The sequence below is a fragment of the Sorex fumeus genome, unplaced genomic scaffold (assembly GCF_029834395.1).
Source record: "Sorex fumeus unplaced genomic scaffold, SorFum_2.1 ptg000142l, whole genome shotgun sequence".
Lineage (NCBI taxonomy): Eukaryota > Metazoa > Chordata > Mammalia > Eulipotyphla > Soricidae > Sorex > Sorex fumeus.
Genome location: NW_026606199.1, coordinates 1,957,810 through 1,985,736, shown reverse-complemented (window position 1 = coordinate 1,985,736; position 27,927 = coordinate 1,957,810). Strand labels below are relative to the sequence as shown.

Sequence of the window (27,927 nt, the reverse complement as noted above, 5' to 3'; positions counted from 1 at the left end):
TATGTTGGAACAGAAACGCCCCCCAGGACAGCTCGGCTGGGATGGTGGCATGCCTGCTTTCACCCTTCCCCGCGTTAATTGGGGACCTGGCCGACACATCGCCTAATGAAGGTGGAAGTGATGGATGCAGTCGATGGTTACATGTCAGAGGCATTATCAGGGACACGTCATGCCGGGATCTGTTTCCAGCTAATGACCAGGATGGCATTAGAGAAGCTGGAGCACGCGACACTCGGGTCGGGCTGCCTCTGGGCGGGGAAAGCGATGCAGCGTGGAGGCACCAAACACACACACACACGCACACGCACACACACGCATGCACGCATGCACGCACTCAAACACATGCACACACACATACCAGCACACAGGCATACCCATGTGTGCACACACTCACACACAGGCACACGCACCCACACATGCAGGCACGCACGCACACTCACTCACACATACACACAGGCACATGGACACACGCTCATAGACACGCACACACAAACATGCATGTACACAAACGGATGCATGCACACACATATTCACGCACTCAAACACACACACACACACACACACACACACACACACTAGACCACAGCTACTGGAGAAAATGACAAGGTGTGAGCCGACAGTCAGAAAGGACGTTGGCAGTGCAAACCGTCTGCCGAGTCCAGGGCCCATGACTGCCCTTCCTCCCCACCCCAAAGAAAGCAGGAGACAGTGGGCAGGGGTCCTGGGAGGCTGTCACTGAGCCCAAATGGCATCACAGACACGAGACGCAAACCAGGGCTTACTAGAGGCTTTGCTGCGCAGTGTTACCACTTCATGGAGTGGCCGCCTGCTCTCAGACACGGGGCAGAGGAGGGCGGGGAACAGAGGAAGGACATGGAGGTCTAAGGGGTGGCTTGAAGGGGGGTGAGGGTCCCGCTCAAGGCGGAGTCACGGCCCCCATGCACAGGGCCCCTCCCACGGCTGCGTGGGCGTCCAACCCCTCCCCCCCCCCCCCCCCCCCGTCCCCGCCTGTCCCTGTTGTTGGCGCCTGAATAGACCTGCTCTGATCCCGTAGCCTGTGGCATCAGCTCTGAAGGGCACCAGGGAGCCACCTGGGCCGGCCGGGCCAGCTCCTCTCTGCATGACTGTCTGGTCAAGCTGGATTCCACACACCCCGCCCCCATTTATTTTGAGGGTTTTTCATACAACTAAACATGCCCCGGACACCCGGGCAAGGCAGCTTGCTCTGCCAATGGCTTTCTGTCTTGCTCAAATTCTAAATTCCAATTTGATGAAGCAATTAGAACCTCGGGGCTGGAGTGATAGCACAGTGGGTAGGGCGTTTGCCTTGCACGCGGCCAACGTGGCCGACCCAAGTTCGATTCCTCCGCCCCTCTCGGAGAGCCCGGCAAGCTACCGAGAGTATCTCGCCTGCACGGTAAAACCTGGCAAGCTCCCCGTGTCATATTCAATATGCCAAAAACATAACAACAGGTCTCACAATTTGTTGTGAGACGTTACTGGTGCCCGCTCGAGCAAATCGATGAACAACGGGAGGACAGGGCTACAATGCAGTGATTAGAACCTTTAAGTGAATGGCAGGGCTGGAGAGATAGCACAGTGGGTAGGGCGTTTGCGTTGCACGCAGCCAACCCGGCTGACCCGAGTTCGATTCCTCCGCCCCTCTTGGAGAGCCCGGCAAGCTACCGAGAGTATTCGATATGCCAGACACAGTAACAACAAAGTCTCCAATGGAGACGTTACTGGGCCCGCTCGAGCAAATCGATGAATAAATCGATGAAGTGAATGGCATCTGCGTGGATGTTACTGTAAGGACGCGTAGGCGTCAGATGGATGTGACATGAGATCGTTCTATCCCTTCCCATAGGGTCACACCTCGTGGTGCTGGGTGGGGGGGGGGGGGCTGGGGGACGCGCTCACTCAGCCTCTGCGTGTTGCTCCAGCCCCAAACTGCCTGCTGTGTTTACAGGGACCTGAGAGAGTCACGACCCCCCCACAATGTCACACCCCCTCCCCCATCTCGTCTCCTGCCATGAAATCTCTTCCCGTCTGTGGGCCCTCACACTGCCCCCTCCCCCGGGGAGCGCCCCCTCCTCTGTTCCTGCCTCCACCTGAACACCCCAGTTTTAGAAAAGTTTCTGCTCTTATTGGGGTGCAAGAAACTCAGCCGTGGCACTCTGGGGGCATCAGAGGTGGGACAAAGCGTTGCCCATGCCTGAGAAAATGAGAGGGAAAGTCGATGGGTAACAAGTCACCCCCGAGATCCCCAGAGGAACCTGGAGGTGCTGAGTGACGCCCATGGCCTGATGAGACAGGAGACCCGTAGTGGACACAGGACTGGGCCAGGGCGGGGTAGGGCAGGAGGTGCTCCGGCTGGGCCCCAGCAGGGCACGGGCAAGCGGCTCCAGATCTGCCTGCCCCACAGGGAGCTACTGGCACGCCAAGGGGTCCCACTTCCCCTTGAGGCCCCCTCCCCGAGGCCCAAGGCTGGCAGAGCCCCACTTCCTGACCTGTGTCCCCGCTGAACCCAACGATCACTAGCTGGACCACACCTACCAGCCGTGCCCTGGCCGAGGCAGATGCCTTGGGTTGTCAGGTGCCACCCTGTTTCCCCCCACCAGGGGCTCTGGGCCAAGGGGACTGGCCAGGTGTGGAGGAAGTGTGGGCTCGGAGGGACAGTCATTAAACGATTCCCATGAGCTAAGCGGTCCTGGCGCCCCGAGGAGGGTGGCCACAGGCCCTGTGGGCAGCGAGTGGCCTGGTGGTGCTGTCACGACACATGGGCCTCAGAAGGCGTCCTGGGGTAAGAGGCCGGCCCGGCCCTCAGCCCCTCCACCCTGTCACTGAGACTACAGCCACAGACCAGGGAACAGAGGGGACATGTCTTGGGGCCAGTTCTCAAATATGGGGGTCTTTGGGTCTTGAATGTGGACTGGCTGTGTGCAAGAAGAGTGCCCTACCCACTGTACTCTCTGGCCCTAACACGCTAGAGTTGGCATTGGAAGTACATGATTTAATGCACATTTGAAATAGATTTTATCCAACAATCAATCGACTCATGCCCTAAGCTACCCTGAGGATCCAAGGGAAGGGTCTTGGCTGCCCCCAGAGAGGGAGATGGACACTGGCATAGGCTGAGGACACGTTTTCGACAAAGAAAACCCACACGAAGACCAAATGAACCGGAACCTACTGAAGGGTGGGAAGATGCTCTGGGGTCAGTGCCCGCGGCTCCGTGCTGTACAGCCACCTCATGGAGTGGCCATCTGCTCTTAGGCGCTGGGGGGTTAGGGGGCGGGGGGCAGAGGAAGGACACAGCGGTCTGAGGGGGTAGCTTGAAGAGGGGTGTGGGTCCCCGCTCGGGGCAGAGTCACGACTCCCACAAACAGGGCCCCTCCCACGGCTATGCGGGCGTCCACAGCCAGGGGCCTGGGTGCCTCCTCTCGGGGACCCCAGTGGGGAGCATACCGGGGCCAGCGCCGAGCCGTCCGTCCTTCCTGGGTTTCTTGCAGGGGTGGAGCTGTGCGGGGCTCACCCGGCTGTGCTCTGGGTCTACTCCCAGCTCAGTGTCCTGGCAACCCCAGGCAGTGCCAGCGCCCGGCGCATCTCTCCAGCCTCTCACCCCGTTCCTGAGGGACTGAGATCAGAAAGTCCCTCAGATCCGAGAGTGGCAAACTCATGAGCTCAAGTCCAGATAGGACGGATGGGGCTTCAGAGAGCGGGGGCGCCCGGGAGATGCTTCAGGTGCCGAGCAGACCCCCGGGTCTGGCCCCCAGCACAGCAGGAGTGGCCTGGCCTGCGTGGCCCCTGAGAAGCACCGAGCACTACGGGTGTGACCCCAACTATCTGGAGAACACACGGCCACTGTTGTCAAAGTTGTTCACGATGGCGGTGATGAACACAGCCGGGTGCTGGGAACAGCCCACGCGCTCCACCACAGCTGAAGTGATGAAGGAATGAGGGCGCAATCAAGCCTGCAGGGCTGGAGGGGTGAGACTCTGCAGTCTGTCCTGATGTGGAGGGGCAGGGCCATAGGGGTGAGACTCTGCAGTCTGTCTTGATGTGGAGGGGCAGGGCCATAGGGGTGAGGCTCTGCAGTCTGTCTTGATGCAGAGGGGCTGGGCCATGGGGGTAAGACTCTACAGCCTGTCCCGATGCGGAGGGGCTGGGCCATAGGGGTGAGACTGCAGTCTGTCCTGATGCAGAGGGGCTGGGCCATAGGGGTGAGACTCTGCAATCTGTCCTGATGTGGAGGAGCTGGGCTATAGGGGTGAGACTCTGCAGTCTGTCCCAGTGCGGAGGGGCTGGGCCATAAGGGTGAGACTCTGCAGTCTGTCCTGATGTGGAGGGGCAGGGCCATAGGGGTGAGACTCTGCAGCCTGTCCCGATGCGGAGGGGCTGGGCTATAGGGGTGAGACTGCAGTCTGTCCTGATGTGGAGGGGCTGGGCCATAAGGGTGAGACTCTGCAGTCTGTCCTGATGTGGAGGGGCTGGGCCATAGGGGTGAGACTCTGCAGTCTGTCCTGATGTGGAGGGGCTGGGCCATAAGGGTGAGACTCTGCAGTCTGTCCTGATGTGGAGGGGCAGGGCCATAGGGGTGAGACTCTGCAGTCTGTCCTGATGTGGAGGGGCTGGGCCATAAGGGTGAGACTCTGCAGTCTGTCCTGATGTGGAGGGGCTGGGCCATAAGGGTGAGACTCTGCAGTCTGTCCTGATGTGGAGGGGCAGGGCCATAGGGGTGAGACTCTGCAGTCTGTCTTGATGTGGAGGGACAGGGCCATAGGGTTAAGACTCTACAGCCTGTCCCGATGCGGAGGGGCTGGGCCATAAGGGTGAGACTCTGCAGTCTGTCCCGATGCGGAGGGGCTGGGCCTCAGGGGTGAGGCTCTGCAGTCTGCAAAGTGGGGGGAGGGAGGGGGGCGGCCAGCACCTCCCGCCCTCCACCTCCCAAGCCCTGTTTCTCCAGCTCCTCGCTCCTCTCTTTCCTGCTTTGAACCAGTTCCAGCTCCAGCTCTCTAAATTATTCGAGGCAAACACAAAACAGGCTGCTCCAAAAACAAAAACCAAAACTGGGACGCTCACAGCAAACAGTCCGAGAGGGCAGGGAGAGGCCACTGGGTATTCTCAGGCGCCTCAAAACCGGTCCCGTCCACGGGAATCATTCGATTGGCAGCGGGTTTGTTACGAACCTGTGAACCATGGTGACCTCTCGCTGTTGCAGGGGGAACATTTTCTGGTGAGTGAATTTGAAGGCATCCCTCAAAGCCGCCTCTTCGTGGCGTTTCCTCGCTCTTCCCGGGTCCCCGCGAGGCCCTAAGAGAGGGGGGGATGCCCATAACGTGCCCCTGGTGCATGCTCAGGCCTGTCACAGGGAGCACAATTCCAAGGGCATTTGGAGGTCATCTTCATGATACAATAAACAGAAGGAGAAAGCACCCATGGGGCTGGTTCTTCATGCCTACGCAGTGAGAGGAATGATGTAGGGAGAGAGGAGGAAGAGAGGCAGGGGAGAGGGAGAGAGGAAGAGAGGGAGAGAGAGAGAGAGAGGAAAAGACGAGAGAGGGAGAGAGAGGAAACGCAAGAGAGAGCGTTTGGCCCTTGTGGAAACTTTGGAAGTGCTTCACATCCCGTCTAGGGCCAAATGCCCGAGATGGCAATGGCTAATTCTGACTCGGATTTTTCAGCACTGGGCCCAGTGGCCTCCAGTAGAAAGCGCTGGAAGAAAACACTCTGTGTGTCCAGCAGGGCGCCTGCACCCACCGTCACTCTCCCACGTAGGAAACCGAGGGTCTTTGCTCCGTGTCTCTTAGAAACTTCAAGGGTGGACGCCAGGGGGAGCGTCCGGCCAAAGGCTGTCCTTCTCTCCTGCACGGGGGGCATCTCCAGCCCACAGTGATGATGAGACACCTACTGGGTGCTGTGTCAGCTCTCGGATAGGACAGCCCAGCCTCTGAGCTTCCCGGCCAGACTTCCGGGGCTTTGATCCGGTGGGCCTTCAGCAAATTTAAGTAAGTAAGCTCAAAAGGGAATTCTGTATTTTTAATTCTTTGAAAATGAATGAGCCGCATGAAGAAGAAAAAGCTCTCATCTAAGTTCCTGCATGCATGATCAGAATCGTCCTGATAGAATGCTCAGGAAAACGGCCAGTATTCTTTCCTAGTGATTCCCTTGCGGGCAGCACATGACTCTGGTTTGTCCTGTGGAAGTTCAGCTAATGCCCGGTCAGCCCTGGGTGTCCAGCTGCAAATTCCACATTCTGGGGTTTTCTACTGACTTGTGTGCTTTGGGCTTGCCGGCAGGAACAATCCAGTTGCCTGCCCTGGGAAAACCCAGATCAGAAGTGGAGTAGGGCCTCCTGGCCCCAAGGTCAGCTGCTTGAGAATAGCCAAGTGGGGCAGGGTGGGTGGGAAGCGGGGGGCTTGACAGCAGGGAACTGCCTGGTGGGGGCGGGGACAGAGGGCAGGTTGCGGTTTCATGGAAAGGTGAGCTGATCTCTGGCTTTCTAGAAAACTCATCACTTTGCAGTGAAAATGCGGGCCAAACACACTAGAATTACCATCATCTTATTTGCTTATTGGACCACACCCAGCAGTGCTCAGGGCTTCCTCCTAGCTCTGTGCTCAAGGATCACCCATGGTGGTGCTTGGGGCCAGGTCTCAAATATGTGGGGCTGGGTCTTGCATGTGGGTCGGCTGTGTGCAAGGAGAGTGCCCTACCCACTGTACTCTCTGGCCCTAACACGCTAGAGTTGGCATTTGGAAATACATGATTTAATGCGTGTTTGAAATAGAGTTTATCCAACAATCATTGACTCGTGCCCCGAGCTACCCTGAGGATCCAAGGGAAGGGTCTTGGCTGCCCCCCAGAGAGGGAGATGGACGCTGGCATAGGCTGAGGGGCCAAATCTCAGGGAGAGGCTAAGAACGGCAGGGACCTGGAGGTTCTGGGAAAGCATCCCCAAGCCTGCAGAGATGCACAAGGCCCCGTTTCTGAAGAAAGACAGAGCTACACTATTATAGGGCAGGCAGTGGCCCGGCAGAGGCCTATATCTTAAACATCGTATAAATACAAAGTAGACACGAGTCAAGCAATTTGCAGAAATATGGATAAACACATATGCATACTTAAACATCTAAAATAATACATGAACAGACAAAATATAGCACAGCAGTAGGGCGTTTGCCTTACAAGCGGCCAACATGGCCAACCCGAGTTCGATTCCTCCGCCCCTCTCAGAGAGCCCGGCAAGCTACCGAGAGTATCTCGCCCGCACGGCAGAGCCTGGCAAGCTCCCCGTGACGTATTCGATATGCCAGACACAGTAACAACAAAGTCTCCAATGGAGACGTTACTGGGCCCCCTCGAGAAAATCAATGAACAATGGGAGGACCGTGACCGTGACCGTGACCCTAGCTAATATATATGATTTAAAAATAGCCATGAATCCAATACGATCACGATCACAACCATCCTGTTATTCGACGATCGCCTGGAGCAGGCCCCAGTAACGTCTCCTTCCTCCTAGCCCTGAGATTTTAAAAAGTGCCATATTCAAGACTCTGTTAGAGTTAGGAGAATGAGACCTTTCATTGTCACTGGTATTTGGTATATTGGGTACGCCGTGGGGAGTTTGCCAGACTCTGCCGTGTGGGCAGGTTACATTTGGTAGCCTGCCAGTTTGTCCAAATGAATCCAATAGGAAAGTTAAAAATATTCTTAACAGAATAACAGAATGGGGCTGGAGCGATAGTACAGCAGGGAGGCATTTGCTTTGCATGTGCCCAATCGGGGGGCCAAATCCCCTGCATCCCATATGGACCCCCAAGCCCTGCCAGGAGTGATCCCTGAATGCAAAACCAGGAGGAAGACCCAAGTATCACTGGGTGTGGCTCAAAAACCTAAAAAGAAAAAAATATTTTTCTTACTGAAGTCACTTTCTCAGACCACAGTGTAATAAAATCACAAAAGTCTGGTTAGGAGGTCCAACCGTTTGGACGTTAAGCCATCCAAGCTGTAGGGAAGGTTGAGTTTGAGAAGAACAAAACTGTCATCACAGAATGTTTATCTAACGATGGCGGCCATTTTACCTCGAAAAGCACAAATCTCATTTTCATTAGATCAAACATAGCTCAATATGCTTATCATTCAATTAGAGAAGTGGAAAAAAGAAAAGTACAGTAGAAATAAACTCGTGGAGATAAAGAAGATAATGACAGAGAAACAGACCCTGAAGCTAGAGATAAGGTTATGTCTAAGGACCTTTCTCCTTGGGAAACCAATAAACAGACAAGCTCGGAACGATCTCATTGGGCAAAGGATTATTCCCATGAAGACACTTGCTGGGGAAGGCGAGAGAAATGGAAATGAAACAATCTTTTCTCGGTGGAAGATAAACCATTGTACAGCCAAACAGATTAAAGTCTGAGCAGAATGAAGACTTGGCTTTTAAGGAAGAGATGAGTAACCCAGAGTCCCCGGGAAAAGAAGATGAAAGCCAATAAATCTCCCCAATTCCAAGCACTACCAAGAAGTCACAAATCAAAACTACAGCCACCGAGGACCTCCGAGTCCAAGGGAAGCCGCTGCTCCTGCAGTGACCCCCAGACCTCCCCAGGAAAGGCCGAAGGTCACACGCCAGCCACGGGCTTTGCAAACACAGCCTGTGCGTTTAGGGTCCTGAATGCGGATGCTACGCCATGACCAACCCCGGTGTTTGCAGAAATGAAAAGACGACTCACTCTTAGAAAACCAATCAACACCCTTTTCTCTTCAAATTGCTGGTTATTGTGGGGGGCCCCTCCAGACCACTCTCGGACCCGTGGAGGTGGCCCTAGGATCCGTAGGTGCAAGGAGGGACCAACCGAATGAACACAAGACACAAGAGACAGAGTGCAGTTTAGAAACAGAGAGAAAAAGGGACAGGCTTTATTGAGGGCTACATACAGGCTGTTATATAGGGCCTGGGGTGACCCAGTCACATGGTACTAAGGTCAGCAACAAGAACTTTACATGGCATTCAAGGTAAAACATCTGTACATCAAAGGGTCTTATGGCAGCAGCTGCAACCTGGGGTTATCTATAGATAGTCCAGATTTCCACAAGTATCTGCCTGCCTGTTCATGGTCACCGGACAAACTGTTAGGGTCAGAGGGTCCTGGGAGGCCTCTAAGGAGGAAGCTCTCAGGGTCTGTGTGGGCCCTGCAAAGGGGACCCAGTAATTCAAGGTCTCATAGAGCAGTCTTGGCTCCCGACATGTTATCTCAAAGTCGATTGTTTAGAATAAATGAGAGGGGTGCATGGGATGGCGAAATGAGTCTCACAGACCTCCCCCATCTCCCTGTTCCTCCTGGAGCCTGGCAGTCACGCCCAGAAACTGCCTCTGGCACATTTAACGGCCACAATGCAGAGACTCACAAATAAATCTCAGAAGAGACCAACAAGCTGCAGTGATGCCTCCAGACCCCAAAGTTGCCATCCGGTTAAAAGTTTAATTTCAGGGGCTGGAGCGATAGCACAGCGGGTAGGGCGTTTGCCTTGCACGCAGCCAACATGGCCGACCCAGGTTCGATTCCCAGCATCCCATGTGGTCCCCTGAGTACCACCAGGAGTAATTCCTGAGTGCATGAGCCAGGAGTAACCCCTGAGCATCACCAGGTGTGACCCAAAAAGCAACAAAAAAAAAAACAATTAATTTCAGTTCCATCACCCGATTTGAATTGGAGAGAAGATGGTCCAACGCCAGTTGAACCCCTTGTGCTCTCCTAAACCTGACTCACTGTCTCACTCTAAGATGACGCACAATTCAGCACACCAGGCATGGAATTCCACGTGTGATCCCTGCTGGAACTCTGCGCATGATTTCTACTGGACATCACCGGCTGCTTTGCAGGATTAAGACAGAATGGCGTTGGCGGGGTGAGGAAAAACCATGGTGGCGGCCGCAGCATCACCCCTCCGACTGGGCCAAGTCACAACACCATCGAGCCTGGATCAGAGACAGTAATGCACACAACGGCTTGTCCACTGCAGGATGTTGTCCACCAACTACCGAGTGACTTGGGACTCGACACAGGTGTCCAACCTGGCACAGACCCTATGCAATGGGGTCTTACACTGCCATCTCTTCAACAACCTCCGGACGCACTCCATCCACCTCAAGGAGATCAACCTGAGGCCACAGATGCCCCAGGCGCTGCCTGGAGACGCAGGCAGATATGTGTTGTCAGTGTGAAAATTGTTACAGCAGGTCGGTCACCAGGAGCTTACATTTGGTAGATTGGGAACACCGGTAGGGACGATTAAAGATCGCCCCAAAGCCTCCATCCCCCACTGGAGAGCCCGGCAAGCTACCGAGGGTATCCAGCCCACAGAGCAGAGCCTGGCAAAGCCACCCGTGATGGACCATATATGCCAACAACAGTAGCTAAAATGGGTCTCATTTCCCTAACCCTGAAGGACTCTCCGGCTGAGTTGGGAAGATCGAGAGGGCTTGTACCAAGCAGACAGCGTGCAAGTCAACAGGCGGGAAGGCACCCCGCAGCAGCTGGCCACCAAGAACACACCAGTCACGGGTGGTGTGAAGAAGCCTCAATGCTACCAGCCCAACACTATAGTGCTACACAATGTCTGCCAGCTGCCATTCTAGCAGCTGGTGCGCAAGATGGCATAGGACTTCAAGACCGACCTGCATTCCCAGAGCTTGGCCATCATGGTGCTGCAGGAGGCATGGGAGGCCTACCTGGTGCGGCTCTTTGAGGACACCAACTTCTGCACCATCCACGCCAAGCGCGTCACCATTCTACCCAAGGACATCCAGCTGGCATGCCGCATCTACGGAGAGAGGGCAGAAAGTTTATGATGCTAAAATCTCAGGGCTGGGCCGGAGCAATAGCACAGCGGGTAGGGCGTTTGCCTTGCATGCAGCCAACCCGGGATTCGATTCCCAGCATCCCATATGGTCCCTGAGCACCGCCAGGAGTGATTCCTGAGTGCAAAGCCAGGAGGAACCCCTGAGCATCGCCGGGTGTGACCCAAATAAAGCCAAAAAACAAACAAACAAACAAAAAAATCTCAGGGCTGGGACAAATGGAGATGCTACTGGCACCCCCTTGAGCAAATCGATGATTAACGGGATGACAGTGCTACGGGGCAGTATCACCCTATTTAAAACTTTAGAACTCCCGGTGTGTACAGCCGCATTCACAGTGGCTGGACATTTCACACTCAACACCACTGCTGAGCCAGGGGTAGCTTCCACCACACTGGATGGGGTGTGAAGCAGAAGGCGACCGATTTCGATCAGAAAACAGATACATTAGCACACAAGGCTCAACCCGCAACAATATGTTAGTAATCTCTTATCCAATGGCTCCAGGGTGAGAGGCAATAATCTTCACGCACTTTCTTCTAAGGAAACTTTTCTTGATCGTTTTAGTGGAATATTTATAACAATACAAAATAAATTATCTATGGCCTGCTATTGGGGCAGGCTGGGGTGGTGGTTGGGAAAATTGGAAATAATGGTGGTGGGGTTGGTGTTGGACTCTTGAATGTAATAAATGATTGTGGACAACTTCATAAATTTAAAATGTTGAATTAAAAAAAGAAATTAATCACACCAAAGCAGGCTGAGAGAGAGATTCTCACGGTGCGTCTCTAAGGGGCTGAGAGAAGGAGAGACTCGCATTGTGGTGTCTCTAATGAGCTGAGAGAGAGAGAAAGAGAGAGGGAGAGAGAGGGAGAGAGGGAGGAAGGGAGGTAGACTCGTGCTTTGCATCCCTAATGGGCTGAGAGAGAGGGATGGAGGGAGAGAGGGAGAGGAAGGGAGGGAGGGGGAGGGAGATGGAGGGAGGGAGAGGGGGAAGGGGAGGGAGGGAGGGAGGGGGAGGGAGATGGAGGGAGGGAGAGGGGGAAGGGGAGGGAGGGAGGGAGACTCGAGCTATGCATCTCTAGTGGACTGAGAGAGTGAGGGAAGGAGAGAGGGAGAGGGAAGGAGGGAGAGGGAGGGGAGGGAGGGAGAGGGAGAGAGACTCTATGCTGTGTGTCTCTAACAGGCTGAGAGAGAGAGAGAGAGACAGACAGACAGACAGACAGAGACTGGCACTGTGCGTCTCTAGCGGCTGGGAGAGCTGAGGTCGGGCTTCCCCTCCCCAGACCCCAGGACACAGTGCCTGCTCCTGGCTCTGTGTCCGAGATCACTCCTGGTGGGGCTCGGGGGCCCCTCGGCAATGCTGGGGATTGATTGAACCACGAGGCAAAGGACTCAACCCTCCACCTCGTCACTCTGGACTGGCCAGGGCTCGGCGTGGTGGACTGTCGACTGCTCACACCACCCTCTGACGCACAGCCCGGCCCCTGGCAGGACAAGCTGCTCCTCCCCGGGCGGCCAGAGGAATCTGAGCGCGGGGTGGGGAGGGCAGGACAGGCGGCTGGCGTCGGGGGCTGGGGGCACCCTGGGCACTACGCGGCCTCCATTTCCTTCCTTCTTTCTTCGCTTTTCTGGGAATACTCGTTTTCGACCCTGTAAATTGCTCGTCTCTCCTCTTTTCTCTCCTTCTCTCCCTTTCTCCTTCATCGCTCCCTCTGCCCCTCTCTCCTTGTCTCTCCCTCTGTCTCTCTCCATCTCTCTCCCTCTGTCTCTTTCCCTTCGTCTCTTTCTCCCTCTGTCTCTCTGCCTGTCTCTGTCTCTCTCCCTGTCTCTCTGTCTCTCCCCCCTGTCTCACTCCCTCTGTCTCTCTGTCTCACTCTGTCTCTCCATCTTTCCCTCTGTCTCTCTCCCTGTCTCTCTTTCTTCTTTCTCTCTTCCTCTGTCTCTCTGCCTCTGTCTCTGTCTCTGCCTCCCCACCTCCCTCTTTTTAGGCTGCTGCCCCTTGCTTTCCTGGGACCGGTTGGTCCATTTTTCCAGGTGTGCACCCACCCGTGGTACTGAAGACCCCCGACCCCCACCCCTGTGGCCTGAACCTGGGCTATGTCCTGGCTACCCCAGGGACACAGGCCTCCGCCACCTTCACAAATGTGCCCTTTCAGAGGTACATGTCCCCGGCCAGGCTGAACGTCCTGGATTTACCACCCTGGAATGTGCCCCCTCACTATCTGCCAGCCCAGACGCTCAGTCAAGGCTGTCACCTGCCCTCCGGCCCGTCCTTGTCCTCAGGACAGCTGAGCCCGCCACTCTGCCGGCCCCAACAACGTGGCAAAGCCTCTGGTGCTCTTGGGCCCTGCCACATTCTCTGGTCTGCGGCGTCAGAACCAGCCTCCCGGCCTCCTGGCTCGGCTTGGCTTGCCCGAGCCTGGCCCCGCCAGCTGGTGACCTGCTACAGGGGCAACCCGGAGCCCGTGGGAGTGGCATGTGACCACAAACCCCCTCCCAGGCACTCAGGCCTGTACAGACAGACCCACGCACCAAGGTCTGCATGTTGTGTACGCACAGGCATGCATTTAGGTATGCACACAGACACACACGTATGCATCCAGGTATGCATAGACACATGCACAGTACACACTTGTACATAAACACATTCAGGCACGTGTGTGTGCAAGCATAGCACGTACACACGCACGTATAGACACAGCACGCACACACAGCACTCCATGAGCAGTCACTTATGCGGGCACGCACACACACACACACACACACACACACACACACACACACACACACCTTTCTCTCTTCCCACGACTTCCGGCCAGGAAGGTGCCCTCGTTCCCTGTGGCCCGGCTGGGTCCATGTAGTTGCCCCGGTCAGACCACAGGCCACTCGGAGAGCAGAGCTGCGGTGCTGAGAAGTGACCACAGCCCCAGGGCTTGGGGCGGAACCAGCACCTGTGGTTGAGCTTGAGCTCGGAGTTGCCCTTCACGGTCCCAGAGGAGCTGCAGAGAGACAAGCCCGGAGCGCGTGTTTCTAATTCCATCACTGTCACTGTCACCGTCCTCCCATTGTTCATCGATTTGCTCAAGCGGGTCCAGTAACGTCTCCATCGTGACAATTGTTACTGTGATTGGCATATCGAATACGTCACGGGGAGCTTGCCAGGCTTTGTCGTATGGGCGAGATACTCTCCATTTTTTTAGATATTTGGGGCAGGGGTCCTGGGGGGTGGTTACACAGTGCCAGGGATCAAACAGGGGGCACCCAAAGCATGGCTCCAGACCTCTGAGCCCCTCGCTGCCCTGACGTCTGTTCCCAGATACAGCAGGTCTGGGGGAGGCTGAGGAGAGAGGAACCTCCTGCCGGGGACAGTAGCCTCCGAGGCCCAAGCCCGGGACTCCTCTGCCCCTTTCCCAAATCCAAGCTGGCATCACTGTTCCTCCGGGGGTGCATTCCAAGCCATTCCCTCCCCCCACACCCACACACACACAGTCTCGGAAGCTTCCGGCTGTGTCCCAACTGCTCATTCTCCACATCCTGTCCCTCTCTGAGGCTGGGTCTGTAGGACCCTGAGCCATGAGTGGCCCCAAGCTGCAGATGCGGGGTCTCCCAGGAAGGCACCCTCCCCTGGCTCCGAGAGAACTCTCCAGGGCAGGGCGGGGGGTGCCCGTGGGAAACCAAGGGAGGAGGCACCCAGGGCCCCTTTCTCAGCCACTTGGTTGGTCCGAGCTCCTCGGGGCTTCTCAGGGGGGCAGGGAAACGAGCCTTCCTGTCCCTCACCACCAATACCGTTCCACGGATGTTCCTGGGAATCAGGACTGGATGGTGCTTTCCCACGAGCTACTTCGCCTCTCCAAGTCTGCTTCTCACGTGAAAAAGCCCAAGCCGGGTCCTGAAAGCACCCCCTAAGCCCCCCTACCGGCTGTGCTCCCGCAGAGCACCCCCAAACCCGGAAGAGCTTAAAAATAGCCCTGCGGCTCACAGGTAAGCGCCTCCGTGGATTCGAGTGGCCTCCTCGGGCTGCGAGCGTGCGCGCTTAATGCTAAATTAACCGTTAACAAGCAGTTTTAAATAGCAGCAGCGTTCAGGCGAGTTGCAAAACTCCGCCCGCTCTCCGCGCCCAGCTGGTGGCACAGCTCCGAGTCAGGCCGTGAGCGGCCCAGCTCTGTTCCGTGGCCACCAGCCGGGCGTGTCACAGGTCAGGGGAGCAGCCCGGGCAGCACCAAGACGATGGAGTTGCTCGGGGGTCGGTGGGCTCCTCCTGGGGGCACCCCCTCTCCCGTCTCCCTCCCAACATCTGCTGCTCCGTTGTGACGAATAAGCTTTTCCTTGGGGGGAAGATGGTTGAACGCTGTGGGAATGTCCCGTTTCCCACCGAGGTTTCAATGGACCGACTAAGGTACGGGTTCTGGGGTTCCCCTATCGTTCAAGGATTTAAATCTGCGGCTGTCTCTGTTTATCCTGACGCTCCAGAGTCAGTGCTCGTGCGACCTGCCACGCCCCGTCTATGTCGAGCCCTGCCTGGAATCCGGCCGCCTTGACCCTTTCTTTGCCCCGGTCCCGAATCGGCCAAACATCCAGGGGATCTGGCCCTGCTTCAGCCCTTCAGCCCCTGCGGCCCACCCTGACCTGCACTGCACCGTGCTCCCTTTGCTCCGTGCTCCCTTTGCTCTGCCCTGATCTACCAGGTCTGCTCCCCCAGACACACACACACACACACACACACACACACACACACACACGGTTGACTGACAACCAAGGGACTATGGCACATCCTCTCACTGACCTCTCTCAGCTCTTGCCAGTGAGACCGCAAATGTTTAAATCAGCGAAGCGAGTTGTTTAAAGCCTCCGACAGACTCTCCAAAGTAAGTCAGAGACCCCAAAGGCGTCCGGGAGCAGGTAAGCCGAGGCTGGAGCCCCTCACACTCAGACTCGAAGAACACCGCCGGAAGGGTCCGCCGCCCAGGCGGTGAGTGTGAGCAGCGTAGAGTGAGCAGGGCCGGCCGGAGGCGCACGGCTGCCCGGCTGACGGGCCCCTACCACCAAGGGGGCACTTGAGAAGACAAACCCTTCCGGGTGTCACAGCTCATGTCCCCTCTCCTCCTAGTGCGGATATGGAGAAAGCACGGGCAGACGGGGATTCAGGTGAAGGCACATTGCGATACACCAGAACGTGTGGTGGGAGGGAAAGAAAAAAAAATTTATTAAAAAATATTTTTTTAAATAAATTTTCTAAAAATTTATTTTTTAAATTTTTAAAAAAATTTACTTTTTAAAATTTTTTAAAAATTTATTTTTTAAATTTTTTTAAAAATTTATTTTTTAAAATTTTTAAAAAATTTATTTGTTCAGGGGCCAGAGAGACTAGAGCAAACAAAATAAGGCGTTTTCAAATAAAACCAGGCATTTAAGATAAGGCCAACCTGAGTTCGATCACCCAACCCCACTGGGAGGGATTCCTGCACCCTGACCCCCTCCAAACAACAAAACTAAACAAAATCCACCATTTAACTCCCTGTCTGATGACAGCATTTGCAGCCGCGCGATATCTCATCCTTACTTTGGACGACCTGGCAGGCTACCGAATGTAACCTGCCCACCCGGCAGAGTCTGGCAAACTCCCTGTGGCGTATCCAATATGCCAAATACCAGTAACAATGATGGGTCTCATTCTCCTAACCCTAAAAGAGCCTTGAATATGGCACTTTTTAAAAAATCTCAGGGCTAGGACGAAGGAGACGTCACTGGGGCCTGCTCAGGGCAATCGACGAACAACAGGATGGTCGTGATCGTGATCTGATGACAGCGTTAGTTGGTCCAGAGCTTCCTGCCTATCACGGCAAACACAGAACCTAGGAACCAGAGTTCAGACGGCTGGAGATGGTCTGGGGTCTTTCCCCAGCACAGCCAAGAGTGACCCCAGAGTACAGAGCCAGGAGTAGCCCCTAAGTACCACTGGGTATGTCCACGAAACAAAAGGAAACGACACCAAACTCAAGGAGTCTGTTGTTTTTTTTTCCTGATCCAAAGCTGGCATTTCCAACGAGGCAGCGTTACCCCAGAGACTGCAGGGACACTTGTTCTTAAAGGGAAAAAAATCCCTCCTTTGTTCACGCGAGAAGCCAACTCTCCACCAAGCATGAGGACTGATGCTGCGTGGTAGAGGCTGGCGACATTTCACACAGGGGAAGGGCTAGGACAAAGGGTCTCTGGACTCCATGGAAGTCTGAACTCCCTGGAGGGAATGTTCCAGAAAGGTGAAGGCTGGGCGCTCCCCAGCTGAGCGAGGCAGTGGTCCTGGGACCCGCACGACCCAGGGTCTCGGCCATTCTGGACCCTGCCCCGTGGAGCAGCTCACGGGCACACACATGGTGGCCATGCACGGGCAGTGTTACCGAGTTTGCTCTTGCCATCACACCTGTGTCCCGGGATTTGTGTCTGCACTCCCCATGGATGGCGGCTGGTGGGGGCCCTACCCAAGTGGAGGTGGGGGTTACCCAGGGGCCAGCGGGCAAGGCAGGGGTTGAGCTGGAATCCAGGCCCTGCTCTGGAAAGCGGAGTCAGAAACGGTATCAACTGGGGCTGGAGTGATTGTACAGCAGACAGGAGAGCGTTTGCCTTGCATGTGGCCGACATGGGTTCGATCCCCGGCATCCCATATGGTCCCCCAAGCACCGCCAGGAGTAATTCCTGAGTGCAGAGCCAGGAGGAACCCCTGAGCATTGCTGGGTGTGACCCAAAAAGCCAAAAAAAAAAAAGAAAAGAAAAACTGTTTCAACAGATTGAGCGCTACATTGGATGATGCTCAGAGGATACTTGGCGCCCAGCAGGGGAGGTGTCACATGGTACCAGGGGCCTGACCCTGGCCTTCCACATGCAAAAGCTACCCAGCTTGTGGAGACATTCTCTGTTCCTGTCTTTAGTTTTGTTTGGGGGCCACCCCTGGCGATGGTCAAGGGCTTATTCCCAGGTCTGTGCTCAGGGATGACTCCCGGAGGGGTTCAGGGGGCCACACAGGGTGCCAGAGATCAAAGCAGGGGCACCCACATGCAAGGCCAGTGCCCTGTCTGCTGGACTCTCTCTTCGGCCCATTGGTCCCATTGGAAAAATTACTGGTGACAGCGTGAGCAGCACAAGAGGCGGAATCTCTCCCCAGGGCCCCTGGCAGGTCTCACCCAGGCGAGTGGGCCAGGGCGCTCACCTGAAGTCCTGGATAAGGCCCGTTTCTAGCACGTTCTGGAGGTGGGACCTGTGTGTTGGTCTAAGGGGGAGGTTGTAAAGGGAAGAACAAGGTATCCAGGGTCTTAAAGCTTGTGGGGTGAACGAACACACACTGAGGAGCGCAGATGTCTGGGCAGCCTCTCGATGACGGCCCTGTCCCCACCCCACCTCCACAGAGGACGGAGCTGGGCTCAGTAGGAACTTGCTTCAGAAGTCCCCAGGGGCACATCTTTCCATGAACAGGGGAGCCCCTAACCCCACCCTCTTGATTCTTGCCTGCAAGCTCCAGAGAAAACTCTGGAGTCTGGGTACCTGCCAGGTGAAATGCCACCCACTCCCAGCATCCTCGACCCCACCCCACGCCCTCTCCAGGAGGGGACTGGAGAAGTGAGAGTCTGCGGAAACGGGGCGCCGTGCGGAGCCTGGGGTGGGTGACATGTTGTTTAAAAGCCTCGGAGAGCCAGGCTGGTCTGCTTGGCTGGAGCCGGGTGGACAATCACGCGGAGGCCTGGTGCCCTCTGTCTGGGATGGGCTCGGGGATGGGGAAAGGACCGCTTTGGCCACAGCACTGAGAGGGGTCGGAGGGTGCACACGTGCACCTATCAGGGCGCGCACACACACACACACACACACACACACACACACACACACACACACACACACCCCTATGAGGGTGCTCACGCGTCAGAGCTCTCCTCCCGAGCACAGTGAAACAGCGCCCTGGCTTTCTCCCCGGAGGCCAAGAATCACACGGACGCCGTTTCTGAAATGTCTTTAAATACCACTTTATTTCTCCATTGTCAATGATTAACTCGGAGCCTACGAGAAGAGCATTATGATTACAGAGAATAAAAAAATAGAGACGATGGGAATAAAATATCAGGTTATACAAAGTTAGTTTTCGAAATTCATTGTCCGCCCACATTCTCAGGACGCTGGCGTTCTGAAAAGGAAAAAATAATAATAAACACTCGATTTGTGTTTTCTTTACATTTCCAGCACTTCCGAGGGAAGGGAATCCACCGGGAGTCCGCGGCCGCCTCAGGGCACAGGAAGGCGCCGGAAGGAGCCCAGGACCATCCTATATACAGACGTCTGTACAGAATGAGAGGGAGGGACCCACCCGAACCGCGCCTCTGGGCGACAGCCAGAGCCCGTCCCCTCCCCCCGTGACCCTCCCCCCGGGATCCAGCATGTTTAATGGGTTTCCTCTCCATAAATTAGTAACTGCTCAGTAGCCCAGAAATAGCCCGTTTTCAATGGCACCCCAGGGCTGGCTGAGGGGACACGGCCCGGCAGGGTGGCCGGGGGGTGAGGAAGGCGAGGTTGGTGGTCTTAGCTGCCTCCCAGCCTGCAGCCCTGGGTGAAGGCCTGACCTCTATGCAGGGTGAGTGTCCAGTCCACTGGCTCTTTGCTGGTGAGTCGTTTGGCACAAAAAGGAAGGGCTCTGGGGGCGAGACATGGGCGCGCTCTGCTGGGACACTGGCCCCCTCCCCACTCTGACGGACACACCGGTTCATGCAGGGCCCACCCCCTGCTCCTTGAGCTCACTCCTGGACCAGAACCAGCTCGTAAGGGCAAGTGGCCATAGGAGGTGGCCCGACATGGCCGGTGGCACCAGTGGGAGGACCCAGGGGGTAGGCTGAAGGACGCCGGGGCAGTTCAGGGCCAGGCAGGGGGGCGCACGGCCGGGCCTGGCCTCACTGCACGATGCCCGAGTCCACGGAAGTCTGCTTGCGTGTCGTCTTTGGCGGGGGAGGTGGCGGCGTTTTGCTGGGCAGCGGCGGCGGCAGATGCTGTGGGTCGGAACAGGGACACGTGAGCGGGAGGCCGCAGGGGGTCCCCACAGGGCGAGCCTGGCACCTGCAGGTGGCCGTCATAATCGGGGACCCAGCCTCAGGTGTTGGAGGCAGGCATGGGCCCTGAACAGGCCAGCACAGGGGCCCAGGCACCCAGGGGGCCTGGCTGGGTGCCAGCAGGCCTCATGACCCTGGAGAGGTCAGCAGGGTCGCCCCTATGCCCCCCCCCCCCCAAGTAACCCAGTGGCGGGCCCTGCTCCCGAGCCCCATACTCTGAGGGTGAGGAGGAGTTTGGACGCTTCCTGCAGGCAACACTCTGTGAAGGAATGAGGGTGGTGCAGGGTCCCCCAAACACTGCGACCACACCGGGGGCTGTGTGTCTGGCCCGTGGGGACTCAGAACATTCCGAGAGGCCGAGAGTCCAGGTTTGAGCCAGAAACGAGGCCCCTGGAGCCTCCATCCGGGTCGGGGCCTGCTGCATTTCCCAGTCAGGTCCAGGGGCCCGGTCCCCCCCCCCCCCGACACTCTCCGGGGCCCTGGGACCGTCTGCCCCGACTCCCAGCTCCCAGGCCTGGGTGAGGCCCCTCCGGACACACCCTCGTCCCTCTGTAGGGCCCCTCCCCACAGTGGCTCCAAGGGACCCAGAGGGATGACCTTCGACCTGAGGGAGGAAGACCCCCTCGCCTCCCCAGGGCCCAGGCCAGGGCAGGGCGCACCCCTGCACTCCTCTGGCCAGAAGAGGGAAGAACCCACCAAGGGAGCCAGAGGCCCGGGGCCCAGGGGCGGTCTGCTCAGAGCCCCACGGGCTCCATGTGTGGGTGGGGCCCCTGTGGAGTCACGAGGAACGGGGATGAGGCCCAGACTCCATTTCACTGCTCTATGAAACACGGGGATCTGTCTCCAGGGTGCCCCCTCCCCAGTCCCTATCCTTAGAACTGGAGAACGACGGAGAATCCAGCCAGCAGCTGTCTGGAGACCTAGAAAGGCTTTGAAGAGCTCAGAATGTTCTAGAATGACCAACCAGTAGGAGTCAGGGTGAGGGCTTAAATGCTGTGCCAGCTTCCAGCTAATTTCTGCCTTCTCTGGGAAGAATTAGAGGCCACCTGCCATCCAGGGGGCTCTGATTGTGGAGAACCCCCAAAGCCAGCCTGATCCCAGGAAGTTGTGCCCGTGGTCTGCCCATGGTCAGGGCGGCCAGCCTTGGAGGGCCCGTGCTGAGCAGGGCTCTGGGCTTCTGCCTGGTCCAAACACGGTGTGGGAGCATCCCCAGGGCCTAGCTGTGCCCTGCTGGGGCCACGGGCCACCCCACCCCTGCCCGCCGCCCAGATCTGCCGCCAGCAGCCAGGTTGCTGTGTATGTGGGGCGGGTCCAGGCCTCTCAGGGCTGTTAGCGTCTCTGAAGGCCCACCTCCAGGCAGGTGACAAATGACTGGCTTTCTGGGGGAGGGGCATTACTGGGGTTTCTCAGCGGCCCTTGGGGTGGGGGGCTGTACCGGGCTTCCACAGCACAGCAGGGGCTCGGGCCCTGAAGCCACCTCCCGGCCCATCAACGTGTTGGCAAACCTCACCCCTGCAAAGCTTCTTCTCCAACCACTGTCCACTCAGGGGTTGGGCGGGGGTGGGAGGGGCAGCTCCCGCAGAAGGACGCTCAAGGTGGGGGGTCACCTGGGCCCCATCCAAGCCTTGCCGGGTACCCGCCATCCAGGGGGCTCTGATCGTGGAGGCCCCCCGCAGCCAGCCTGATCCCAGGAAGCCGAGCCCACGGTTCCCCACTTACCCTCTGGTGCGGCGGTGGGGGCGGGGGCAGGGGCGGGCCCGCCCCCTCGGGGCTGTCCATCACGTTCCCGTAGTCGGCCATGCTGCCTTTGAGGGGCAGAGGTGGGGGCACCTCGGCCATGTCCGCCCCGCTCATGCCGTTCAGCTCCAGGCCTGGAAGACAGAGGGGCCTCAGGTCGCGTCCCGGGGGCTGACCACACGCAGGGCTGGCTGGTGTGCGACCCGGGGGCAGGAGAGGAGGGGACAGGGCAGCAGGAGGATGCCCTCCTACAAGCGTGCTCGGGAAGAGAAGGCCACGTGCCACTGGACACCAGCACCACGCGTGGAACCAGGCAGCCGGTCAGCCCCAGGTCCTGAGTCCCTCCTCGGGGCCTGTGTGTCCCAGTCCAAGCAGGGCGGTGCATGGGGACCAGACAGGCTTGCTGGAGGGGTGGGGGGGGGGTCTGGTCAGCATCAGGAGCGGCTGCATTTTCCAGATCTTTCCATGGTGTGGGAGGGGGTACTGACCCTGTTCACTGTGGCTGCTGCTTTCAATAAGCCAAGCAGGACCTTAAAGTGACTGAGGTTTTTATTATTTATTTATTATTTATTTATTTATTTATTTTTTAATGTAGGAGTACTATTTATTCAGCCACCGATTAGCTGATTGAATTGGGCATGAACTCCACAAAGCGACTGAGTTTTAAAGCAAACTGGCAAAAGAGCCATTTTCCAAACGGAGAAAAAGCCACTGAGTCAGGAATCGGCTGGGCCTTGGGCGAGAGGCTTCGAAGCAAGTTTTCTCTCCTGTTTGTTAATCGGTGGAATATCAACGGGGTCTCTGCTCCCCTCCACAACCCCAAAGATGGAAACTGGGAACATGTTTCCTCGGCAGAGTCTGCCGACCTCCGAGGAAGCCGGGCCGCTGAACCCAGGGAGGGAGAAGGCGGCTTTGGACGTCTGAGGGGCAGTGGCGGGCGGTGGCGACTGCGGGGGACATGCAGAGCAAAACCGTCCTCTGGGCCAAGGACACAGGCCAGGCCAGTGGCACGATTTGCACCCACCCCCGGTTTCCCAGACATCAAGTCTGAGTCCTCGAGGGGGCCCCTCTCCGCCTCTGCTCCCTGGCCTGCAGCCGGGAGTCGACTTCCTACCCCGGACACGGGACACTTCCCCTCTCACAGCAGCTGTCGTTGGAGTCTGGCTCACGGCACCAAGGAGCTGTGGCCGGGCTGGGCAAGACGGTGCGACTGTGCAGGTCATTCCCTGCACGGCTGCTTTGCCACACCCCGACTGTCCCGGGGGGGCACGCGTGCCCATCCTGCCAACAGCAGAGGGACCCCGGGCGCCTTCCCACTCTGCTCTTGGGGTAAGCGACTGTGGACACGAATATTCACGCACAGGCGGGACTCCGGTTGCCCCCTGGGGGGCCTTTGGTGGGAGCGGAACCTCCCCCCAGCCCCCTACATCAGGGAAGGTGCCAGCTCCTACTTGGAGAACAAACCCACCACACCCCACTCCCCCGTGCTGCAGGTGCAAAGGGCCACGCCATCAGGGGGCCACAGGCAACATGTTCTTCCTGGCCTGGGCACAGGAGATGCTGGTTCTGCCAGCACCTGCTTCAGCCGCCACCCCAGCCCCTGCAGCACCAAGCCAGGTAGGAGCCCTGCCAGAGCAGGGCTGAGAGGCGGGGCCAGGTGGGGAGGGGCGGGGCCAGGTGGGGAGGGCGGGGCCAGAGCAGGGCTGGGAGGTGGGGCCAGGTGGGGAGGGTGGGACCAGAGCAGGGCTGGAAGGTGGGGCCAGGTGGGGAGGGCGGGGCCAGAGAGGCCTGAGAGGCGGGGCCAGGTGGGGAGGGAGGGACCAGAGCAGGGCTGGGAGGTGGGGCCAGGTGGGGAGGGGCGGGGCCAGGTGGGGAGGGAGGGACCAGAGCAGGGCTGGGAGGCGGGGCCAGGTGGGGAGGGCGGGGTTAGAGCAGGCCTGAGAGGCGGGGCCAGGTGGGGAGGGCCGGGCCAGAGAGGCCTGAGAGGCGGGGCCAGGTGGGGAGGGTGGGACCAGAGCAGGGCTGAGAGGCGGGGCCAGGTGGGGAGGGGCGGGGCCAGGTGGGGAGGGAGGGACCAGAGCAGGGCTGGGAGGCGGGGCCAGGTGGGGAGGGCGGGGTTAGAGCAGGCCTGAGAGGCGGGGCCAGGTGGGGAGGGCCGGGCCAGAGAGGCCTGAGAGGCGGGGCCAGGTGGGGAGGGTGGGACCAGAGCAGGGCTGAGAGGCGGGGCCAGGTGGGGAGGGGCGGGGCCAGGTGGGGAGGGTGGGACCAGAGCAGGGCTGGGAGGCGGGGCCAGGTGGGGAGGGGCGGGGCCAGGTGGGGAGGGCGGGGCCAGAGAGGCCTGAGAGGCGGGGCCAGGTGGGGAGGGTGGGACCAGAGCAGGGCTGGGAGGCGGGGCCAGGTGGGGAGGGGCGGGGCCAGGTGGGGAGGGTGGGACCAGAGCAGGGCTGAGAGGCGGGGCCAGGTGGGGAGGGTGGGACCAGAGCAGGGCTGAGAGGCGGGGCCAGGTGGGGAGGGGCGGGGCCAGGTGGGGAGGGCGGGGCCAGAGAGGCCTGAGAGGCGGGGCCAGGTGGGGAGGGTGGGACCAGAGCAGGGCTGGGAGGCGGGGCCAGGTGGGGAGGGGCGGGGCCAGGTGGGGAGGGTGGGACCAGAGCAGGGCTGAGAGGCGGGGCCAGGTGGGGAGGGTGGGACCAGAGCAGGGCTGAGAGGCGGGGCCAGGTGGGGAGGGGCGGGGCCAGGTGGGGAGGGAGGGACCAGAGCAGGGCTGGGAGGCGGGGCCAGGTGGGGAGGGAGGAACCAGAGCAGGGCTGGGAGGCGGGGCCAGGTGGGGAGGGAGGGACCAGAGCAGGGCTGGGAGGCGGGGCCAGGTGGGGAGGGCGGGGTTAGAGCAGGCCTGAGAGGCGGGGCCAGGTGGGGAGGGTGGGGCCAGAGAGGCCTGAGAGGAGGGGCCCGGTGGAGAGGGCGGGGCCAGGGCAGGGATGAGAGGCGGGGCCAGGTGGGGGGCGGGGCCAGCTCCTGAGGGGCTGAGCCAGGCAGAGAGGGGCGGGGCCAGAACAGGGCTGAGAGGGGCCAGGCGGGGAGGGCAGGGCTAGAACAGGGCTGAGAGGCGGGGCCAGGTGGGGAGGGCGGGGCCAGGGAAGGCCTGAGAGGTGGGGCCAGGCGGGGAGGGCAGGGCCAGAGCAGGCCTGGGAGGTGGGGCCAGGTGAGGAGGGCAGGGCCAGGTGGGAGGGGTGGTGCCAGCTCCTGAGGGGCGGAGCCAGACAGGGAAGGGCGGGGCCAGCACAGGCCTGAGAGGCGGGGCCAGGCCGGGAGCACTGGGTGCACTGGGCAGGGTGCGCGGGGCAGAATCCCACTTACTGGACTGCAGACTGAAGCTGTGCTTGGCCCTGGGCGTGACCGGAGGGGGCGTCTGCTGTGAGGTGGGCGACGACGGGGACACTGAGAAGCGCCTCTCGCTCCCGATGACGTTGATCACTTGGCTCTTGGGTCTCTGGGGCCGCAGGGGGCTTATCTAGTTGGGGAGAGCGGGCGGCGTTAGGGCTGTGGCCTGCGTTCCCGGAGGTGATGAGCTGAGGTCTGGTTCCCGGGATGCTGCAGGGACCTAGGCTGGGACTGGGTCTCTGCAGAGGAGGCCTTTAGCTGTCCCTGGGGAAGGGGACATCAAGGCTGGGGCATGTGCACTGGGACAGCACTGGTAAAGACGGCACCTCCCGCTTGCACACCTGTGCATGCAGCAGCCGCCCTTCCCAGCAGCCTCTGCGTGCATCTCCCGAGGCCTTGCATATCTGACACCTGCATCCTCCGAGGCCCTGCAGGACCCAGGTCTATCTCCCAAGGCCTGCAGCACCCCCAGAAGCATCTCCCTGAGGCCCAGCTGTATCCCCCCAGCCAAGCTCTGCAGACGCAGCTCTTCCCAGGAGGTCCTGGCAGGCCCCAACTCATCGCCTGAAGCCCCTGCAAATCGAGGAATCTCTCGAGTCCCTGCAGGCCCCAGGTCACCTCCTGAGTCCTGCAGGCCTGGCTGTGTCTCCCGAGGCCCTCCAGGCCCCAGAGGCATCCCCCGAGGCCCTGCAGGCCCCAGCTCATCCCCCGAGGCCCGCACCCGCCAGCTCTCCCACCCAAGCCCCTCCCAGCTGGGTTTGGGCTTTAGTCCAGCACCCTGAGGTGAGCATCAGGTCCTGAGGCACCCGCACACCAAGGGGGTCATGATGTCGGGTTCCTGGTCCCAGTGGGCAGAGCCGCAGAGGGAGAAGGGGGTCTCTGTGTACCCCTTCATGCTGTCTGTCTGGAGGCTGAGGCAGGTGGGAGCCAGGTGCCTGGCTGGGGAGGTGCCCTTTGGTAAATGCGGCGTTTGTGGGAACACAGGCTTCGAGAAGCAGCGGTGCTTCCTTGTCTGGCCTGGGGGTGGGGGTTTCCGATGATGCTGTGCGGGTGGGGGTGTGGGTCTTGAAAGCATCTTCCTCCCCGCCCCTCGGCCTGGACTCCAGGGGGCCGTGGGGTCTCTGAAGCTGGAGCGAAATACTCTCCTGTTTAGATATCAGCCAACGTCTGTCCCCCCCCCCCCCGCCCCCATCCCCTCCTTGGAAATCTCTAAGATTTCCACCAGCTTCCACCATCAGACCCCCTGGAATGAACGCGGCTCCTTGGGACCCGTCTATAATGTCAGCCAACCAGTGCATGTCACACTAAGTCTCTGAAAATCCTTCTGAGGGCCGGCCCGGAGGTTTCAACATGCGGCAGCTGGGATGTGGGGGTCCCGGGGAAGGGGGCGGCAGGCAGGCCAGTTGGGAGGGGCTTCCCCAGGGGCTGGGCAGATCAGAATCCTCGGCAGGGCCTGGGTGAGGGTGGGGTGGGGCCCGGTGCTGGCGGGTCTGTTTTCTGAGGTATCAGGACACAAGCCCAGGGGGCTACCCAGATGCAGCCGGGCTGGACCGCCCGCTGCTGACCGCCAGCCGCCTGTGCCTTCGGGCAGAGGTGCCAGCCAGCACAGGGCACTCCCAGGAAACGCAGCTGGATGGCGTTTCCGACACACGGGGCGACTCCCGGCTCCCGCCCCCACTCCGAGGCCGCAATCACCGTTTCCGAGAGGATCACGGCCTCGGACTGCGGCGTGGGGCTGTCGGCCGCCTTGAGGTCCTTGTCCAGCAGCTCCTGGTGCTTGCTGTTCCTCTTCTCCTTCTTCTTCTCCTTCTTGTCCTTCTCGGGCTCATCCTTGTCCAGCTTGTCCTGGGACCGGGAGTGCATTTTCTTGGGCAGGAGCGGCTCCAGGGCAAACCTGGGGAGAACACTTCCTTCAGCCGGGGTCTCCCTAGGGGCGCAGGCGTCTCCCCCAAGCAGGCGAGCGGGGCCACTGGGTTCCATCACTTAGTTTCGGTTTGGGGCCACAGTGGGTGCTCGGTGCCGCTGCCTCCTGGTTCTGTGCTCAGCAGTTGCTCTGGGTAGGGCCCTGAGGACCCCTGGAGGAGCAGGGATGGAGCAGAACAAGATTCCCGCCGGCCCCTAACCACTGACCATCTTTTTTAAAAAATGTATTTATTAGTGAGACACCATGAGGTACAGCTGTCGACTTACAAATTTTTGTGCTTGGGTTTCAGTTATACAACGATCGAGTACCCATCCCTCTATCAGTGCTCATTCTCCACCACCACGGATCCCAGTATCCCTCCCACCCCCCATCCCCCCATCCCACCCTGCCTCTGTGGCAGGGCATTCCCTTTTGTTCTCTCTCTCCTTCTGGGTGCTGTGGTTTGCAAAAGAGGCATTGAGCGGCAATCATGTTCTGTCTATGGTCTACTTTCAGCATGCTTCTCCCATCCTGGGAGGATCCTCCCAACACCCTTCATTTGGTGCTCCCTTCTCTATCTGAGCTGCCTTTACCCCTGGAGTGTGTGGCTGGCCTCCAAGCCATGGAGTAAACCTCCTGGTATTTATCACAGCTATTCTTGGGTGTTAACGGACCATCTTTTGACCTTGTACGCGGGACCAGAAATGAGAAGTCTGTGGAGGCCTGGCCGTGTCCACCTTCCCTGGCCTCGAGACGGAGGGTGCCCGCGGCTACGTACTAAAGGACAACTGTGCCAGCAGGCCAGTGCACAAGGGGACTGGCCCCCCGGGGCCAAACTCCCACGAAAACTGTCCCTCAGTGGCCACCATAGGGAGATGACTCTGTTCCTACACTCACCCGAAGTCAGCTGAGCACTAGGCGGGGAGTCAGGTTGGGGAGTGCCTCCGATTTTGACACTTTGG

At 58.8% G+C, this 27,927-nt stretch overlaps 1 protein-coding gene across 3 annotated transcripts in view; it reads right to left on the bottom strand.

Moving 5' to 3' along the window:
- Positions 1–19,726: 19,726 nt before the first annotated feature.
- The window catches only part of DOCK1 (dedicator of cytokinesis 1), a 306,250-nt gene continuing 298,049 nt past the window's right edge, over positions 19,727–27,927 (bottom strand). Inside the window, exons 49-52 of one of the 3 annotated variants that reach the window (XM_056106671.1) lie at positions 26,758–26,956; positions 25,039–25,192; positions 21,667–21,818; positions 19,727–19,887 (exon numbers count right to left, since the gene is read on the bottom strand). In XM_056106671.1, coding sequence (XP_055962646.1) covers positions 19,792–19,887; positions 21,667–21,818; positions 25,039–25,192; positions 26,758–26,956 — 601 coding nt within the window. In that variant the 3' untranslated portion in view covers positions 19,727–19,791. The remainder of the gene's footprint in view (positions 19,888–21,666; positions 21,819–25,038; positions 25,193–26,757; positions 26,957–27,927) is intronic. The other 2 variants (XM_056106670.1, XM_056106672.1) reach the window with 2 other exon arrangements.